The sequence below is a fragment of the Zeugodacus cucurbitae genome, chromosome X (assembly GCF_028554725.1).
Source record: "Zeugodacus cucurbitae isolate PBARC_wt_2022May chromosome X, idZeuCucr1.2, whole genome shotgun sequence".
In the NCBI taxonomy this organism is placed as follows: domain Eukaryota; kingdom Metazoa; phylum Arthropoda; class Insecta; order Diptera; family Tephritidae; genus Zeugodacus; species Zeugodacus cucurbitae.
In genome coordinates this window covers 27,690,780-27,710,975 of record NC_071672.1, presented here as the reverse complement: position 1 = coordinate 27,710,975, position 20,196 = coordinate 27,690,780, and the positions used below count along the sequence as shown (strand labels likewise).

General features: G+C 33.4%; 2 protein-coding genes across 4 annotated transcripts; both read left to right on the top strand.

Moving 5' to 3' along the window:
- The first annotated feature begins 6,303 nt into the window (after positions 1-6,303).
- Positions 6,304-7,517, top strand: LOC128923078 (uncharacterized). 2 transcript variants are annotated; one of them, XM_054235478.1, is made up of 5 exons: positions 6,304-6,503; positions 6,565-6,708; positions 6,763-6,922; positions 6,979-7,105; positions 7,172-7,517. In XM_054235478.1, the coding sequence occupies exons 2-5, from the start codon at positions 6,573-6,575 to the stop codon at positions 7,379-7,381; spliced, it is 633 nt and encodes a 210-aa protein (XP_054091453.1). In that variant the 5' UTR covers positions 6,304-6,503; positions 6,565-6,572; the 3' UTR covers positions 7,382-7,517. The 2 variants fall into 2 exon arrangements, with proteins under 2 accessions (XP_054091453.1, XP_054091454.1); XM_054235479.1 differs by lacking the exon at positions 6,304-6,503 and having other exon boundaries at positions 6,521-6,708.
- Positions 7,518-14,182: 6,665 nt separating this feature from the next.
- LOC128923077 (zinc finger BED domain-containing protein 4-like) lies at positions 14,183-17,302 on the top strand. Of its 2 annotated transcripts, none has more exons than XM_054235475.1 (3): positions 14,183-14,903; positions 14,975-15,293; positions 15,363-17,302. In XM_054235475.1, exons 1-3 carry the CDS (start codon positions 14,742-14,744, stop codon positions 16,808-16,810), a joined length of 1,929 nt encoding a protein of 642 aa, XP_054091450.1. In that variant the 5' UTR covers positions 14,183-14,741; the 3' UTR covers positions 16,811-17,302. The 2 variants fall into 2 exon arrangements, with proteins under 2 accessions (XP_054091450.1, XP_054091451.1); XM_054235476.1 differs by having other exon boundaries at positions 14,184-14,903; positions 14,989-15,293.
- The last annotated feature ends 2,894 nt before the right edge of the window (positions 17,303-20,196 follow it).

Here is a 20,196-nt window from a genome sequence, read left to right as displayed (position 1 = left end):
AGTGCCTTCAGAAACACTAACAGATACGGAACTTGAAGACCTCATGTTAATGCTGTCTTCTTACAGAACGTATCGAAAAATATTCAGAGAATAGTAGCGAAAATGCGTGAAATCGGTACAATAATATTCTACATATGGGAGTTAGGGGAACATACATGTACTATACTGATTTCAAGAATTGTAGGTGCATTATGTTTTGACCAAAAGTCATTAAAATATCTATTATTATCCGTGGTGTGTTCAAAAAATAATGGGAATTTTAAATATTAAAATTTCCCAGGTTCGCAAAGTCCAATTGTCGATAAAATTTGCAGATGTATTCATTTCTTACTTTGTCTGTAGAAGCTGCTAAGCTTATACATATGTGTTTTTATGAACTTGGCGATTTTCGTTTGCTAGAAACTCACAAGTTGCTCTTTCGTGAATTCTTGGCCAAAACAATACACCAACGATGACGCAGCAATCGAGGTCAGCTGATATGACCTATCTTATGAGAAGGCAATGTAAATGAACACTATCTTCTTCTACCGCACCGTACCGTGGATCAAGAATTATAGAAGACAAGATTACGACACAATGACGTCACACGAATCAGAACGAGAACAGACAACATGAAGAACTGTATATTGGAGAACGGAAGTGGGTGAAACAAATTGTATGATAAAATTTCATATTGAACTAGATTAATAAAATCGGCATATACAGAGGTAGTCAAAATTATTTACACATGGGACATTTTTTTTACAAGTTTCACACAAAAAGCTTTCGCTTGTTGTTGTTATTGTCGCAGGTTAATAAATGATATGTTGTTGTAAGCCCTGATCTATTCCCGAGTGAATGAAGTCGGTTTGGCAAGAATAACTAGAAATATGGCTAAGAAATAAGCAAATGAACTTAAGACTCACAGTAGTCAAAAGTATTCACACACATTTTTTTTTGCGTCAAAAGTATTTACACACGGCGATTTAGCCTTTATCCTTGGAATTGGTTTAAGCAAGGGTAGTGATTGGCTTCTATTGCATTCATAACAACATAACTCAGCCTTAAAAAATAAAAAATGGTAAATAAAATGCAGAAAACAAAGGAATTATCGATTATAACTAGATCGGAGATTGTTACTAAGTTTAAGACTGGGGTTTCGGCTTCGGAAATATATAGAATTTAAAGGAATACTGTTTAAAATGTTATTAAAAAGAAGGAGACGAACAATTGCAAGGATACTTTAAAGAGAACTGGACAGAAACCTATGGTAATGCAAAGATAATGTAGAAGATTAGTAGGAACTGTCATATAAAATCCCACAATTACTTCTCTTAATATTGCAGCACCATCGAATCAGCATATTGCATGAACAGTTAATGATGCTCCACTGCTTAGGACATTAAAAAAAGTTAACATAAATGCCAACGTTGTGCATAAAGTGGTCAATATTTCCGAAACCAAAAAAGCGATATTCCTCTCATTTGCCTTAAATTGCATCCTAAAGCCTGTAGTGGGCAAATAAATTATTAATTATTAGTTCCAGGACTTCTTTAGTTAACCTTTTATCCATTTACCACGTTTATTTGATTACCACATTATGATTTTTTGGGGGAAGTCTTCCTTACTTAAGTTTTGGAGATTTGGTACTAATTTAGGGACCCTAAATCATCCGGATATATCAGAACTCACATGACCATGCCATTGTAGTGGTCCGTCGGCTTTTTCCAACTATTGACTATATTTTACAACAGGACAATGCTCCATTTCATGAAGGATCTTTACTTACAAAAGTTTTAAATGAAGCTAATCAAGTTGACCTCCGCACAGCCTTGACTAAAACTTTAGTCAAAATGTTTGGTCTTTCGTTAAATAACAGAGGACAATTGATATAATAACCGAAAACGCCGAAATTACTGACATTTGGTCTAAATTAACTGTTAACTTAGCGCCCAATTGTATTGAACCAATTCGGACCATAAAGCAAGATTAATAAAATAAAATATTAAAAATAACTGACGTCACGGCGCAGGAATTGAAAACACAAAAGAGCTAACGGTAAGTAAACCTGTGTCGTAAATCTGTTCTTCTATCATTCAGTCAGCTGTCTGCTCTCGCACAACACAGGGTTGCCAGCCTCGATATTTTGTAGTAATTAAAAAGTGAACTCTAATATATTTGAAATATTCTTAAACAAACTCAAAATTACATTATTTTCAGGAAAAGATGCCCACCTTATTTAATTAACGTAGTTTCCAGACACTGAGGTTTTCAGATTAGGTAACTGAGGCTTGAAAAACGTCTTCAAACAAATTTAAATATATATAACTTTTACCTAGAGTCAAATACAAAACTTTAATGGTTCTGAAAAAATTATTTACAGATGTCGGGCACTCCTATAGCGTTTTCTTTTCTCGAATGCTACCTCTTTGTATTTCTACATTATACAAATGCAGCATTAACTCTTTGAATGTGTTCCATTTTGGAAGTTATACTTCTTATACCAGTTCGGAAGAGTTGCGATAATTGTTGCGCAACAGCAACATTATGCATAAGCATACATATTTACATGTTTATATGTCATTGAACAAACACACAAACTTACATTTGTATATGCGTGCACGTAAGTTTGTCAACCACCAAAAATCAAAAGCAATGTTCTACAAAAACAACAAGCGCCAAACATTTTTGTCGATATGTTTGCATGCTCTTACATATTCATACATATTTACGACAAGCCGATTTTCTACCAACAACGCAATGTAGCGTCAAAGAACGTATAATAATAAGAAGGAGCAAATGTTAACTCGCAACTTTTTGTGTGCTAAAATATAAGGGAACATCGAAAACCCGCCGCTTCGAAAGAAAAAAGTACACCACAGCATCAGGGAATTGGGAACAATGATACAAACAGACGCAAGTGATCTGAACAAAACACTGACTAAGGCGCGCGCATTTCCATTTTCCCAATAGAGCAGATTGTAAACGCGAAGGAGTTAACGAAATGCGGTTCCGCGAATTTACGTTCGAATTCTGTAATACTGAAACTTTTTTAATAATCTTTTTTTAAAAGAATTTTTTGCAGATCTACCTTCATATATTTTCTTTATTTTAATAATTATAATATTTCATGAAAATATTTGCTCATCTGCCAAAAATTCAGCAAAACGTTTATGCCAATGAACGTAAATCAGATTCACGCACACATTAATCAATACACATACATACGCTTGTCGTCACTTTTGCCTTTTCCTAGAGTACAGTTGAAAGAAGCAAGTGGGATGATCAATGGTAAGGAGGGGTCGCGGCGAAGTGGTCCCCTAATTTCCTAATGATTTATTTATTACTGGATTAAATTATACAGAATTGAACAAAATTTAAGAATTATTTTGAATTCATATATTCTTAATTAAATGACCTCTTAATATATCAATACTTCGCAATACAAATAGGTATCTAGCATTTATAGAAAACCCTCCGTTGAAACGCCTCTGCCCATGGTGTTGTGTCGTTGAGTTGTAGCAAAATGTTGCAAATAAGTAAATGACCGCTTCCCTTACCCCTGACAACTTTGCCAACAAACGTACAGAAGTGCTCGCATACATATTGATGTCGAATTGTGCGAGTCGACGAGGAATTGACAAAAATGTTTCAAATCGACAATCTAGAGGCAATGTCGGCTATGTTGTCACATTTGTTTCTTTTGCAGGGTTTTGTTCTTGAATTATGACATACGCTACTTTTATAGTAATGTAATGTTCGATTTGCCTACGTTTCATGCCGCTGAGTTTCAGCTAAAATAGGCTAAATCGAAAACAAAGCATAAGGGAATTGTTTACTGTTCATCTGAACATTGATTTTCAAGCCTCCACAGAATTTATTGAAGAATCTTTTGTGTCTGGAAAGGGCTATGCTGCCACTTTTCACATCTGATGTGAGAAACTTGATTTTTAGCATCGTCGTGAGGAAATAACTTGTGGGCGGGCGGCTTGAATATGCGGGGGTCAATGGTTGGTTGACTCTTCAATATTCTAAAATTTAAATTTTGTCCATCCTCGCATCTTTATCATACTGTAACGACTTTTGCTTTACCAGGCGCCCAGAAAAAGAAGTGCAACGCTGAGTTGCGAATTTACGCACTTTACATTGTGGAAGACGCGCGTTCCTTATGAATGAAATTGTTTTTGTCTAATTAGAATACCCATGTAGCACAATCGCAAATATTGACCAATCAGGAAGCGCTTGCGTATACGGTTGGTTGTTGTTTGTGTAACTTGCGCGAATCTTTAATTTTTTGCAAGGAATCGCTAGCATAAATTGTGAAGAAAATATGTCTATATGTTTGCGTATGTGTACATCTCTTTGGGCATCTTATGTGTGGAGTAAAGTCGAGTTGTATATGGTTGTGATCTGCCGTTTGCAGCTGTAGGGCGACTTTATGTTGCAACTTGAAATATTTTGCCAAAGTTCAAATCCCACCCGAAATTCTAAAATTTTATTTTTATTTTTTATGTTTTTTTTTTTATTTTATTTTACTTTAAAATTAAATTACCAATAATCAAATGAATAATAATTAATTGGAAATAAAATAAAATATAATAAAAAAAAAAAACAAAGTCAAAAAATATATTCATATTTCATGCAGGATTTGAACTCGAAGAAAATATTTGGAGTTGCAAAATGTTGGGTTGCTAAGCACACAACACGAAAGTCAACTTTAAAACCAACGCATTTATTGTAATATAGTTACAACACAAGCGATATATACTTCTCTACGCAATTTTTCCACCACTTTATGAAGGAACATGTTCTGTTCTCATGTTCCTTTATATCGTGGTGCACGCAATTGATCAGTTCCCTTATAAAGTGGTAAACATTGGCTTGCTTCCCCTTTTGAATGGTGTGTTCCTTTATAGTGTTCGAAATTTTTTCGATGTTCCCTAATGTCTAAGACCGTTTTAGCACTGCTAACATTTGCTCCTTCTTATTATTATACGTTCTTTGGTAGCGTCGCGCAGGCGGCCATCAATTTTTCGACACATCGAGCTTTACAGAGTCGTTTCAAGTGATCCCTCCGTAATTATAAATGCGCAAAATATGTATTGGATAGTATTGACTTACTATTAGAAAATATAAATAATTAAATGTATTTAAATATTCTACTAATATATGATGCCAAATATTAATGTACTACAATTGTTTTTAGTAAGAATCAAGACATAAAACAATCCATAATAATATGAGTTGCGGACATGGACCTCTTTGCATGCGAAAACGTGACACTGATTACAAGTCTGTGACAAAAAAATTACTATTTGCGTTCATTCGTTGTCCGTGGCAACGAAGATTTTACAAGAAATGTACTACAAGTGCACATATTTACACATATATGCATGTAAACAAATTTGCGAACATTATGCGTATGGTTCTTTTGATTTTTTTCTTTCGTTTCTGTTTCATTTCTGCGAATTCTCAACTAGTTTATGTGACTTTTGGTTGAAATTCTCTGCGTTCGCCGTTGAAAAGTTAAGACTATGCTTCACAGGATCATTTCTTGTAGTCAGTCTTCATGTACTTTCTTTGCAAATCGAAAGTATTACTTTTGGCTGGTGACATATTCACATGTGTATGTATTACATATTCACATGTGTATGTGTTACATATTCTCATGTGTATGTATTTTATTTCAATAAAATTAAATTTTTAACATCTCTTAAGGTTGTGGGTTCGAGCCTCAACCGGGGCATTAAATTTTTTATTTATTTCAATAGAATTAAATTTTTTAAATTTCTAAGGTTGTGCGTTCGAGCCTCACCCGGGGCAGTAAATTTTTTATTTCAATAAAATTAAATTTTTTGAAGTTATACTTATCGACTTCGGAAAAATGTGTACGCATATGTATAATTGTATGGTTGCGCATTATTGGTTGGTGACATATTCACATGTGTATAAACATATTCGCATGTGTATGTAGAGCAGTGGTCGGCGCTCCATACCACAATTGTGCCGACTCAAGTCATGTGCTGAACACATAGAAGACGACAAGCGACGAGCGACATCTGTCAAATATTAAAATACACGCGTTTTTATGGGCACAGATTTTTTGACAACAGCACGACTACGCGACAACCGGCTTGTAGTTGTCGTTGTCGCTAAATTAAAAATGTTTCTAATTTTGACGACGACAATGGCCGCTGTAGAGCTGCCACTAATATGTGAAATGTAAAATTATTCAAAGTTCTAACAAGTATGACGTTATTTTGCCAGCAGAAACGTAAAATAGCTTTGATATATCATTTATAATACATTATTTATAATTTAAAACAAACAATTCGGTTTATTTATAATGTTTTATACAAAAAATTTCAATTTTCAAAATATTTTAATTTTATTTAAGAAAAAGATATTAGTACGGCAACAATGAAATTGTGTACATCAAAAATTTAAAGTTGTTGTCGAAACAAATAAACATCGTAGGAGACTGCTAGGACAGATAATATAGCACTGCGCATAACTTTTATTTGGTAAGATTTTTATGTTTAATTATTAAATTACTTTGTTTGCAATTAAAATTTTATATTTCAGATTTAATTATGGATTTCGATGAAGCTTTAATAGAAAAAGTGCGTCATCGCCCACTTTTATATGATCTTTGGCATGGGGATTATAAAAATTTGAGAAAGAAGGATCATGCGTGGAAGGAAGTCGCAGTGTGCATAAAACTGAGTGGTAAGTAAATTATAGAAACAGTACATACAATTTTTACTTATAATTCATTAATAGAACTGGAGTGCAAGAAAAGATGGAAGAGCCTTCGTGATTGTTACAAGAGATGCAGGCGAATGGAGCAGGTCCCTTCTGGAAGTGGTGCTGAGGTTAATAGAAAAAAATGGAAATACTTGGATGCGATGTCGTTTTTGGAGAGTGCAACAACTTCCAGGCGGTAAGTAAATATACGAATGATTATATATGTATGTAAGCTAATAATCAATTTTATAGAACTATTAGCAATGTCAGCTATGAAATGGAATATCTCGAGGATAGTGACATCGTTATTATTGACGACTCCCAGGATAATTCAGTACAAGAAACAAGAAATACAGATTCTGATGTAAATAGACGAAAGGTAAATATATATAGTTTGTATTATTTTTTATAATTATTCTAATTACTTAATAATTTATGTTCACAGAAAAAGGACTGCGCAAAATTTGAACAATTTCTAGACATGGCAGAAAGAAGCATTACCGAATCTTGTGCTAGATTTGTTGAAAGTAATAGGAAGCAAAACTCCACCACCCTGCACTTTTCGTCATTGGCCGCAAAAATGGTTGAATCAGGTCTTCCACAAAACGTAATAAATGAAATTGAAGAAAAGGTTTCAAATTTAGTGTGTTGGTGAAATTAAACAATTTTATTCCACCAACACACTATAAGTGTTTTGTTCTTAAGTAAATCTTTATAGAATGAAGTACCTTTTTTTTATAAAATGTATATATGTAAATATCTTTTTTAGTTTTTAAGTAAATCTTTATAGAATGAAGTACCTTTTTTTACAAAATGTATACAGTTTGTCAACAAATTCTTTGCAAAATGAAAATTTACTCAAAAAATCAACTTTGACATTAAATTTCTTTAACAAAGGTTTAGTTTTTTATGATTTTTCTTTTACAGTATTATTATACGATATATCTAGTCATAGAATATGTTAAAAAAATAACAAAAGTAAAAACAAAAACATAAGATAGGACTCAAATAAGCAAAAACAATTAAAAACCAATTGTCAATCAATTCTTTGCAAAATACAAGCACATGTCGAAGAACGAATTCATGAGAAATGAACGGGACATTTTCAAAAAAAAAAGCCAACACGTGTTCTTCTCGGAATATTCTGGCATATATTCATGTTTCGAATTGCACAGATCTAATTGGAACTACCGATCTAGTTGAAAATAAGAATCGTCAAGTAAATGAGTTCATGAGAAATTTAACCAATTGGTATATTTTCATTATTTCAAAGGAAAAAAAAAATATGTGTCCAAAATTTTTAATATTAAGCTAAGGACTATATACAACATTATTCAGGTGCAAAAAATAAAATATACTGCATTGGAAGAACTCTGGACGCAAACTTTCAGAGCTTTCATTTTGGGATTTTTCTAAAATAATACAATCGGCCCTATTCACGTTGTCGTTGTCGTTTTAATAGTCGTTTCTAAGTGGTCGTCGTTCTTATCGTCGTTTCGTTCCTAAATTGGTATTCTTGAAGTATATCGTAACGCCTAAGATAAGTTATGGAAATTTGTCTACATATTTTATATAGTATACTTTAAGGCGCTCTTTTCCCATATAAAAATTTCTTTCTTATGTAACGAGACAAATTTTTAAAGCAGTCCTTAATGGATTTTATGCTATTTTCTATTTACTCTAAACAACGTTATCTCTGTAATTATTGTACTTACGTACAACAATGTTAATCTTCCATCTTTATTTGATTTTTTAAAAGAATTAGTGGTGACATCTGCGTCCTCCTAACTTTCTTCTAAAATATGTTATACTTCCAGCGTCTCATGCTCCTTGCTTCTGGCTAATCCGACTACTCTACCTAGTAGTAGTCTGGTCCAGCCAAAGGAGACATGGGTAGGTGTTTATTAACTCCTCGTCTTGTTGGAGTACTATTTTTTTCTTCGTTTTGAATTTTTAGACCTTTCATATCTTAAATATACTCTTAGATATAAAAATGCAATTTTATTAATACCAACAATTTCCGACGCGAGAAAGCGGTGGAATGGATTTAGTTTTTTTTTTTTTTTTTTTGAGAAAAAAAATATCCCACCCAAGAAATCGAAATTTAAAGGATTTAACCCTTTTCTAAAGTCTTTGGCATATGCAGGATATTTTTCCATTTCAGAAATTAAAATTTCAAACTGTTTCCGATTTTGAATTTTCATCTTTACTTCAAATATTCCTTCAAACAACCGCGTCGTTTCTATGACGCTCACAATTATAGCAACGACAAAAAACGACTGTTTCTATGTCGTTTCTATAGTCGTTTCAAATTGGGGAATCTCAATTTATTTTCGATAAATGTCGTTAACGCCAATAGGAATGCCAAATAGGCGTTCTTAAGTCGTTTTAAAACGATAACGACAACGGGAATAGGGGCGAATAAGTAGATGAAAACCCCAAAAATTTGACTGAAAGAGATGGGGAAAAATAAAAAATAGTATTACAGCAACAACAGTAACCATGAGGAAGTGAGAAAAGAGTCAGTACTCGTCCCAAGTAGCGTGGAAAAAGCCACCGCTTTCTGTCATTAAAATTAAAAAATATATCAAATTCGCTATAGATGATTATAATAGGCCAACGGAGGACTGAAGTCTGTTTCCGCCAAACTTTTCTGGGTCCATCATGATGCTACGTCATTGTCTTCGTCTAGTCACAAAAAATAACGCCATTCCAGTATTCCATTGGCTTAGTAACATCAACTATAGCTAATTTTCAATAGTAATAGATGCTATTGGTATATAACTGTGGCATTTTCCTGGCTACATGGGACGAGTACTGGGGAAGATTCAACACTATTCTCACTTCCTCATGGTTACTGTTGTTGTTGTAATATTTTTTTATATTTTTCCCCAATTATTTCGGGCAAATTTTTGGGGTTTTTATCTACTTATTGTAATACTTTCGAAAAAACCCAAAATGAAAGCTCTGAAAGTTTGCGTCCAGAGTTCTTCCAATGCAGTATATTTTATTTTTTGCACCTGAATAATGTTGTATATAGTCCCTTAGCTTAATATTAAAAATTTTGGACACATATTTTTTTTTTCCTTTGAAATAATGAAAATATACCAATTGGTTAAATTTCTCATGAACTCATTTACTTGACGATTCTTATTTTCAACTAGATCGGTAGTTCCAATTAGATCTGTGCAATTCGAAACATGAATATATGCCAGAATATTCCGAGAAGAACACGTGTTGGCTTTTTTTTTTTTGAAAATGTCCCGTTCATTTCTCATGAATTCGTTCTTCGACATGTGCTTGCATTTTGCAAAGAATTGATTGACAATTGGTTTTTAGTTGTTTTTGCTTATTTGAGTCCTATCTTATGTTTTTGTTTTTACTTTTTTTATTTTTTTAACATATTCTATGACTAGATATATCCTATAATAATACTGTAAAAGAAAAATCATAAAAAACTAAACCTTTGTTAATAAAATTTGATTTTTTGAGTCAATTTTCATTTTGCAAAGAATTTGTTGACAAACTGTATATGTAAATAGCTTTTTTAGTTTTTAAGTAAATCTTTATAGACTGAAGTACCCTTTTTTATAAAATGTATATATGTAAATAGCTTTTATAGTTTTTAAGTAAATCAGTAAAACTGAAATACCTTTTTTTACAAAATGTGATACTACAAACTGAAATATATTTTTTTACAAAATGTAATACTACAAACTGAAATACATTTTTTTACAAAATGTAATACTACACACTGAAATACTTTTTTTTTACAAAATGTATACATGTATGTAAATATATTTTAAAATGAATTTTTAATTTTGAATTATGTAAGCTATGATACTGAAATACCTTTTTTATTTTTATATATTAGAATTTCACTAAATTAAAATTTTTAATAAAACATTTTTTTTATAATATTTTGTTTTAATTATAAATAATTTCACGAGTAGCATTACAAAGTAGTTCTTGAAATAAATTCTTTTAGGTTTTCACGTAACTGAAAAGCGTTTGTGGTTGAACGATTAACAGTTCTTGGGTGAAACGATTCAATAGAAGGTACTTCTTCTCTCCAACGTCCGTTTATTTCTTAGTTGCCTACTGAGTGGTCAGCATGTTCAAGGGTGAAGTAATTCCTGTCATTTTGTAGCATTAAAAAGTTATGAAGTACTACTGTAGCTAAAACAATTTTATCTACATTCTTAGGGAAAGCTGATATTGTTGTATGCAGAACTCTCCATCGGTTTGCCAAAATTCCAGATGCGTTTTCTATGTGTACGCGGGCTTTAGATAACACTATATTAAATGTGTCTTTATCTTCGTCTAACTGACGGCCGAGATATGGTCGCATTAAATTTGGTTTCAGTGGAAACGCACTGTCACCGACGTAATAATATGGAAAGCTGGTAGATGTACCCGGCAAGTTTGAATTGGAATGAACTTCTAGAGTGCCATTCAATAATTTGCTTCCAAAGGCACTACGATCAAATATTCCACCGTCACTTTGGCTTCCTAGTGCTCCGACGTCTACATATGTGAATACATAATTAGCATCACACGATGCCATTAATACTATGCTAAACGTTTTCTTGTAATTGTAGTACAAGGACCCGCTGTTCCTAGGACTTGTTATACGAATGTGCTTCCCATCTATAGCTCCCAAACAATTCGGCATGCCGGTCTTCACATAAAATTTGTTTGCTATGCCTTTCAGTTCGGATAAGTTTGGTGGTGACAAATATACAACATGCAATTCGTTCCAAATAGCGTCACATTTTTCATATAAAATTTTCGGAACTGTTGAGATTCCAATTTTATATGCCCAAGAAATCAAATCCAAATTACATCCTTGTGCCAAGAAACTGAAATTAAAAAACCCTTAAGTATTCTATGTAATAAATATTTAAAATTAACTTACAGTAAGGTTACCGCCAAACGCGTTTCAGGATCAATTGCTTTTCTATTCGAAAAGCGTTCCATTCGTTGTTTTAATAACGACAACAATAAATTAAAAGTGGGAACGTTCATTCGAGTCACTTCATGTTCTTCATCCTTTTCTTGGAGTTGTTTGATACACGTTTTAAAAAAACCTTCTTCTTGGCGTGTTAAGTTGACTGGACGCACCCACCATCTTCGGTTGCTTACATGCAGCTCATTGTGTAATTCATTAGCAATAGTTGTAATGCGCGCAATATGGCTATGGCACTTTGCATAAGTGCCCTGCGCGAAATCCTCAGAGAGAAATTTTCATTAGAAATGATCATTGGATGAAATTGTAAATATTATAGATATCAATCCGTCAGAACCCAGAAATGATAATTGATTTGGACTTTGGTTTATAAAATGTGAATTTAAGAAAGTGTCTCTCGCTAGTTTTCTTTCATACAAAATGATATGTATTTCTTGGAATATCACTAAGAAGTATAACTTCATCCGCGCGTAGGGTCTCCACGCACTCTTTTTTTACTTGATAAAGAATAAAAATGTCTTCATATTATGCTGGTAAACTCCTATCCACAATTGAAAATCCAAGTACAGGGCAGAATAAATGTTAAAATTTTTTGAGAAAAGAAAACGCTATTAGTACTTTCTAACATAACTTATGGGGTAGGGCGTGGTTACCGATTTCACTTAATCACTGTTTGATGATATTATAGAGGGAATTCTCAGTAAGGTCAACTGAGTTTGAGACGTGTGTGTATATTATATCTATTAGAAGGCGGAAGCATATTAATCTGTTCTGTGGTACTCTGGTCTTGTGGAACAAATTTAAGCTTTATAATTCGAAAAGGCCTTTTGCGAATACCAACCTTCTCAAGGGGCCAGTGAAGACGTGTTCCAAGTTTTATATATTATACTTGATTAGATTTAGGTGATACCAACCACCTTTAGGTGGAATAATTTTTTTTTTTTAATATTTCTTTATTTACTGAATCTGCTCTTTAAAGCCTAACAATAAGTTATAAAATCTTAAATCTATTTACAACTAGACAGCTCAATCAAGTGATTGCGTTGTTTTGGTGAAACGTTGCTCTTTAATACGCAGGCATATCTCTTCTTTTTAGACGTGATTGATTACAGGACTGTACTAAAGCATTAGCCAATGGGTTTGGATGATCTCGGAGTTTAGTTATGTATTTGTTTCTGCTGTCCTCTTCTTCCTTTACCATAAGAATTCCCAGATCTTTATGGATATTTTCATTACGCATGAACCATGGTGCGCACGTTATTGTTCTAAGCATTTTTGATTGGAATCTCTGAATTATATCGATATTGGTTGCACAGGTCGTACCCCACAGTTGAATGCCATATATCCAAATTGGCTTTATGGCCGCCTTATATAACAGAACTTTATTGTCTAGGCTAAGTTTTGAATTTTTGTTTAAAAGCCAATTTAAATTTGCCGCTCTTATCTTCATGCAAATTATTTTACTCGATATGTGTTTTATCCACGTGAGCCTTCTATCCAAGTGAATACCAAGACATGTTACTTCATTCGCTTAGGGTACTAGCACATTATTCATTTTAACTGGCGGGCACGTTTTTGGTCTTAGTGAAAATGTAACATGCTTACACTCCCAGCAGATTTAAAAGCGAGATCTCCTGAAAGGAGAAATGAAGGAGTCCTCCTATTGACCTCTTTTAGGAGCAGTAAGGGAGATTTTTTAATTTTGTTCTTATATTGGGTTTTTATACTCTCGCAACAAATGTTGCTAAAGAGAGTATTATAGTTTTGTTCACATAACGGTTATTTGTAACACCCAAAACTAAACGAGTTAGATATAGGGTTATATATACCAAAGTGATCAGGGTGAAGAGTGGAGTTCAAATCCGAATGTCTGTCTGTCCGTCCGTCCGTCTGTAACTTGAGTAAAAATTAAGATATCTTGATGAAACTCGGCACACTTATTTCTAGGCACCATAGGAAGGTTGCTTTCGAAAATGAGCAAAATCGGACCACTGCCACGCCCACAAAATGGCGAAAACCGAAAACACATAAAGTGCCATAACTAAGCCATAAATAAAGCTATGGAAATAAAATTTGGTATGAAGAATCGCCCTATGAAGGGGCATATGTGGATGTAATTTTTTTGGGGAAGTGGGCGTGGCCCCGCCCCTACTAAGTTTTTTATACATATCTCGCAAACCAATGGAGCTATATAAACCAAACTTTCTGCAGTCGCCCTGTGCCCTGCGCGAAATGCCTACTTTTATGAATGTCGTTTTATGTTATGTATTATATTTATGGTTTTAAGCTATTTAAAGACAGAAAAGTTAATGCTTTTGTGTTCTAATATATTTGTTTAAATAATAAAATAACTAACATGAATAAATGAGCACAAAAATTCATGTTTTATGAAAAAATTAAAAACATTCTTAAAATGTTAGGCTACAGAGTTCTCACTGGTTATTCATTATTTCGTGCTCACCTATACAGTCACAATTCCTCTCGTGCCGACCACTGATGAAGAAGCTGAACCAATACTGGCATTCCTCAGAGAGAAATTTTCATTAGAAATGATCAATGGATGAAATGATCCTACGACAAAAGGAGGTACGACTATTGATACGGTATTCGCGAGAAATATTGATAAAATATATGTAAGACATTTCATATCGTATTTTAGTTATCATAATCCAATTGTAAATATTATAGATATCAATCCGTCAGAACTAGGGATGGCAACGATTAATCATTTGATTAAATTAATCGATTATTTTCATTCAATTTACGATTTAATTGCATCGAAACACCTTTTCTAATTACTCGACTATTACTCGAGTAATTGCAAAATAATCGCAAACAGCATTTTCAAATTTAATACATTTTATGTTCATCTAAGTTAGCTTACAAGGGTCGAAATTGGTCACATCAGTCATTAATGACTGCAAACGTTGTAAACATAGTGAAATTCTAATATGTCAAGGTAGTTTAATATCAAAAAATGAATGTCTGGTAACACTGCATTTACAGTTAAGTCAAACGCATTTTACGTTCAGTTGTTTGAAGAGCAATGGCGCCAGTTAAAAGCGAAGTGTGGAAATTTTTTAATAAAATAAGCAATAACTACGTTAAATGTCAACTTTGCTGCAAAAATTTAAAATTTTCTAATAATACATCAAATATGTTGCAGCATTTAAAATTAAAGCATGCAACTGTAGCCTGCAAATTGGTGGTAAGTTGGAGCAATCGGTATTACATTTTAAATTTCTTCTAGTTATATATAAATATATGTGTACAAATTAGACTCTGCAATCTAGGAGTAAAGACAATGTTTCCCTAAGTGATGATGACACTGAAACCATGATTGAAATGCCGAATTGCAGCAGCAAACCAATTAATGAAAGCCCTTTGAGTGAGGGGCCAAGCTTCAGCAGCAAGAAACCGAATGAAAGCAGCATGATAGAGCTACCCAGCTGTAGCAATAAAAATCCTCAACCCCTCATTTCTAAAGTCTTCCAAAATATTGAAAATTTTTCGCTTCATGGCTCAAAGAACCAAAAGCTACAGCATGGAATAGTGGAAATGGTTATCAAGGATAATCTACCTTTTGACTTTGTTGAAGGTATATTAAAATACATTACAAAACAAATTGATAATTAATGACGCTTTTTGTTCATTTATTTTTTAAAAGGTAAAGGCTTCTTAAGTTTCATGAAGCAACATTTTCCTCTTTACAAAGTCCCAACAAGAAATACCATCAAGGCTCACATTGAAAAAATGTACGATGAAGAAAAAGAAAAATGTGTAGCGATGCTAAAAACTTTTTCATATTTGAGTTTAACGATAGATATCTGGACTGATGTAGAAATGAATAGCATGCTTGGTGTGACAATTCATGGTGTAAATGGGACAAAGCAATTTAATGGAACCATTGGCGTTTATAAATTAACGGAAACACATACTGCATCACATATTTCCGAAGTTCTCATTGCTGCTTTGAAAGACTTTTCTATTGACGAAAAACAAGTAATGGCTGTAGTGACCGATAATGGTGCAAACATCGTAAAAGCAGTACATGATTCTTTTGGCAAAAAACGCCATATTCCTTGTTTTGCACACACCCTCAATTTGGTATGTGAAAACTCACTGAACGATCCTGAAGTAAATGCAGTTGTTGTAAAATGCAAAAAAATAGTTAAGTGGCTAAAAAGAAGTGTTAAAGCTAATGATGATCTTCGAAATATGCAAGCTGCTGCCGGAGTAGCTGAAGGCAAAATGCTAAAGCCAATTTTGGACGTGAAAACACGTTGGAATTCGACTTACTACATGCTTGAACGGTTCATTAAACTATGTTCATATATTAACCAAATACTCCTCAACTATTCTGACGCACCGGTAATGATAACATCTAAGGAAAAAGATGATATCATCGAAATACTCAGTGTATTGAGACCATTAGAAGCAATGACTGTACAACTAAGTGGTGAACAACGAGCAACGTTAAGTCAAGTGATTCCATTAGTTCACTGTGGTCGGGAACAAATAGTGAGAATAACAGCTAAACAGCCAGTCGCTGAACAACTAAAAGATGTCGTGTTAAATCAGTTTGATCGTAGATTTGGCTACATCGAACATTCCTTTTTGCTAGCTGCATCAACATTACTCGACCCGAGATTCAAAATAATTCATTTCAAAGACCCATTAGCGTTGTCCCCAGTTATAAAGTTTTTACGTACTGAAATAACAGTTGCAGATGATACTATGGAAACGGGCAGCGAATCGTCAGTGGAATCGGTAGAGAATGAGTTTGATCTCTGGGCTCCTCACAAAACTCTAGTGCACAAAAGAAGGAGGAAGGACAACGATTTTACATCTCCACAAGATGAATTGAGCTTTTATTTGAATTGTCAGGTATTAGAACTAAGTGGAAACACTATTGATGCTTGGGAAGAAATGAAAACCGTTTACCCAAAACTGTACGGACTTTCAAAAAAGTATTGTCATCTACTTGGTACCTCAGTACCAGCTGAGCGGCTTTTCTCAAAAGCGGGTGCAACTGCGACCGAAAAACGCAATCGTTTGACAACAAAACGTTTATCGAAATTGCTTTTTCTTCAAACTTGGTTGAACAGAGAATAAATTTTCTTGACTTCAATGAATATATTTTCCTTTATGCTAAGACAAATGAATTTTTAATACGATATTTTAATTTTATTTCCGTTTTTGTTTTTGTGTATATACCAAAATAATTTGAATGTCTGAAATAAGAATATAGTCTCCTATATTTTATTGGTTTTATTTTTACGCAAAAATACAAAACATAGTCTTTCAAGCAAAAGGCAATTCTTTTACTTTAAGATTGCTGTACGAATTTTGAAAAATTTAATGTGCTACTTAACTTCAAATATAGGCCATTTTCTCTTTTAGGATATGTCTGGGACTCTGTGATAGAGCATTATAATACAAGATTCGTCGCTGAAACTTGGTTGTGGTCTTTATGCAAACATTGGAATTAATCGATTAATCGATTTTTTTACATTAATTGCAATTAATTGCAATTATTTTTTTATATCTTGCAATTAATCATTTGATTATTTAATCGATTAAAAAAAAATTTTTGCCATCCCTAGTCAGAACCCAGAAATGATAATTGATTTGGACTTTGGTTTATAAAATGTGAATTTAAGAAAGTGTCTCTAGCTAGTTTTCTTTCATACAAAATGATATGTATTTCTTGGAATATCACTAAGAAGTATAACTTCATCCGCGCGTAGGGTCTCCACGCACTCTTTTTTTACATGATAAAGAATAAAAATGTCTTCATATTATGCTGGTAAACTCTTATCCACAATTGAAAATCCAAGTACAGGGCAGAATAAATGTTAAAATTTTTTGAGAAAAGAAAACGCTATTAGTACTTTTTAACATAACTTATGGGGTAGGGCGTGGTTACCGATTTCACTTAATCACTGTTTGATGATATTATAGAGGGAATTCTCAGTAAGGTCAACTGAGTTTGAGACGTGTGTGTATATTATATCTATTAGAAGGCGGAAGCATATTAATCTGTTCTGTGGTACTCTGGTCTTGTGGAACAAATTTAAGCTTTATAATTCGAAAAGGCCTTTTGCGAATACCAACCTTCTCAAGGGGCCAGTGAAGACGTGTTCCAAGTTTTATATATTACACTTGATTAGATTTAGGTGATACCAACCACCTTTAGGTGGAATAATTTTTTTTTTAATATTTCTTTATTTACTGAATCTGCTCTTTAAAGCCTAACAATAAGTTATAAAATCTTAAATCTATTTACAACTAGACAGCTCAATCAAGTGATTGCGTTGTTTTGGTGAAACGTTGCTCTTTAATACGCAGGCATATCTCTTCTTTTTAGACGTGATTGATTACAGGACTGTACTAAAGCATTAGCCAATGGGTTTGGATGATCTCGGAGTTTAGTTATGTATTTGTTTCTGCTGTCCTCTTCTTCCTTTACCATAAGAATTCCCAGATCTTTATGGATATTTTCATTACGCATGAACCATGGTGCGCACGTTATTGTTCTAAGCATTTTTGATTGGAATCTCTGAATTATATCGATATTGGTTGCACAGGTCGTACCCCACAGTTGAATGCCATATATCCAAATTGGCTTTATGGCCGCCTTATATAACAGAACTTTATTGTCTAGGCTAAGTTTTGAATTTTTGTTTAAAAGCCAATTTAAATTTGCCGCTCTTATCTTCATGCAAATTATTTTACTCGATATGTGTTTTATCCACGTGAGCCTTCTATCCAAGTGAATACCAAGACATGTTACTTCATTCGCTTAGGGTACTAGCACATTATTCATTTTAAAGTTTTGAATTTTTGTTTAAAAGCCAATTTAAATTTGCCGCTCTTATCTTCATGCAAATTATTTTACTCGATATGTGTTTTATCCACGTGAGCCTTCTATCCAAGTGAATACCAAGACATGTTACTTCATTCGCTTAGGGTACTAGCACATTATTCATTTTAACTGGCGGGCACGTTTTTGGTCTTAGTGAAAATGTAACATGCTTACACTCCCAGCAGATTTAAAAGCGAGATCTCCTGAAAGGAGAAATGAAGGAGTCCTCCTATTGACCTCTTTTAGGAGCAGTAAGGGAGATTTTTTAATTTTGTTCTTATATTGTGTTTTTATACTCTCGCAACAAATGTTGCTAAAGAGAGTATTATAGTTTTGTTCACATAACGGTTATTTGTAACACCCAAAACTAAACGAGTTAGATATAGGGTTATATATACCAAAGTGATCAGGGTGAAGAGTGGAGTTCAAATCCGAATGTCTGTCTGTCCGTCCGTCCGTCTGTAACTTGAGTAAAAATTAAGATATCTTGATGAAACTCGGCACACTTATTTCTAGGCACCATAGGAAGGTTGCTTTCGAAAATGAGCAAAATCGGACCACTGCCACGCCCACAAAATGGCGAAAACCGAAAACACATAAAGTGCCATAACTAAGCCATATATAAAGCTATGGAAATAAAATTTGGTATGAAGAATCGCCCTATGAAGGGGCATATGTGGATGTAATTTTTTTGGGGAAGTGGGCGTGGCCCCGCCCCTACTAAGTTTTTTATACATATCTCGCAAACCAATGGAGCTATATAAACCAAACTTTCTGCAGTCGCCTTGTGCCCTGCGCGAAATGCCTACTTTTATGAATGTCGTTTTATGTTATGTATTATATTTATGGTTTTAAGCTATTTAAAGACAGAAAAGTTAATGCTTTTGTGTTCTAATATATTTGTTTAAATAATAAAATAACTAACATGAATAAATGAGCACAAAAATTCATGTTTTATGAAAAAATTAAAAACATTCTTAAAATGTTAGGCTACAGAGTTCTCACTGGTTATTCATTATTTCGTGCTCACCTATACAGTCACAATTCCTCTCGTGCCGACCACTGATGTAGAAGCTGAACCAATACTGGCATTCCTCAGAGAGAAATTTTCATTAGAAATGATCAATGGATGAAATGATCCTACGACAAAAGGAGGTACGACTATTGATACGGTATTCGCGAGAAATATTGATAAAATATATGTAAGACATTTCATATCGTATTTTAGTTATCATAATCCAATTGTAAATATTATAGATATCAATCCGTCAGAACCCAGAAATGATAATTGATTTGGACTTTGGTTTATAAAATGTGAATTTAAGAAAGTGTCTCTCGCTAGTTTTCTTTCATACAAAATGATATGTATTTCTTGGAATATCACTAAGAAGTATAACTTCATCCGCGCGTAGGGTCTCCACGCACTCTTTTTTTACATGATAAAGAATAAAAATGTCTTCATATTATGCTGGTAAACTCTTATCCACAATTGAAAATCCAAGTACAGGGCAGAATAAATGTTAAAATTTTTTGAGAAAAGAAAACGCTATTAGTACTTTTTAACATAACTTATGGGGTAGGGCGTGGTTACCGATTTCACTTAATCACTGTTTGATGATATTATAGAGGGAAT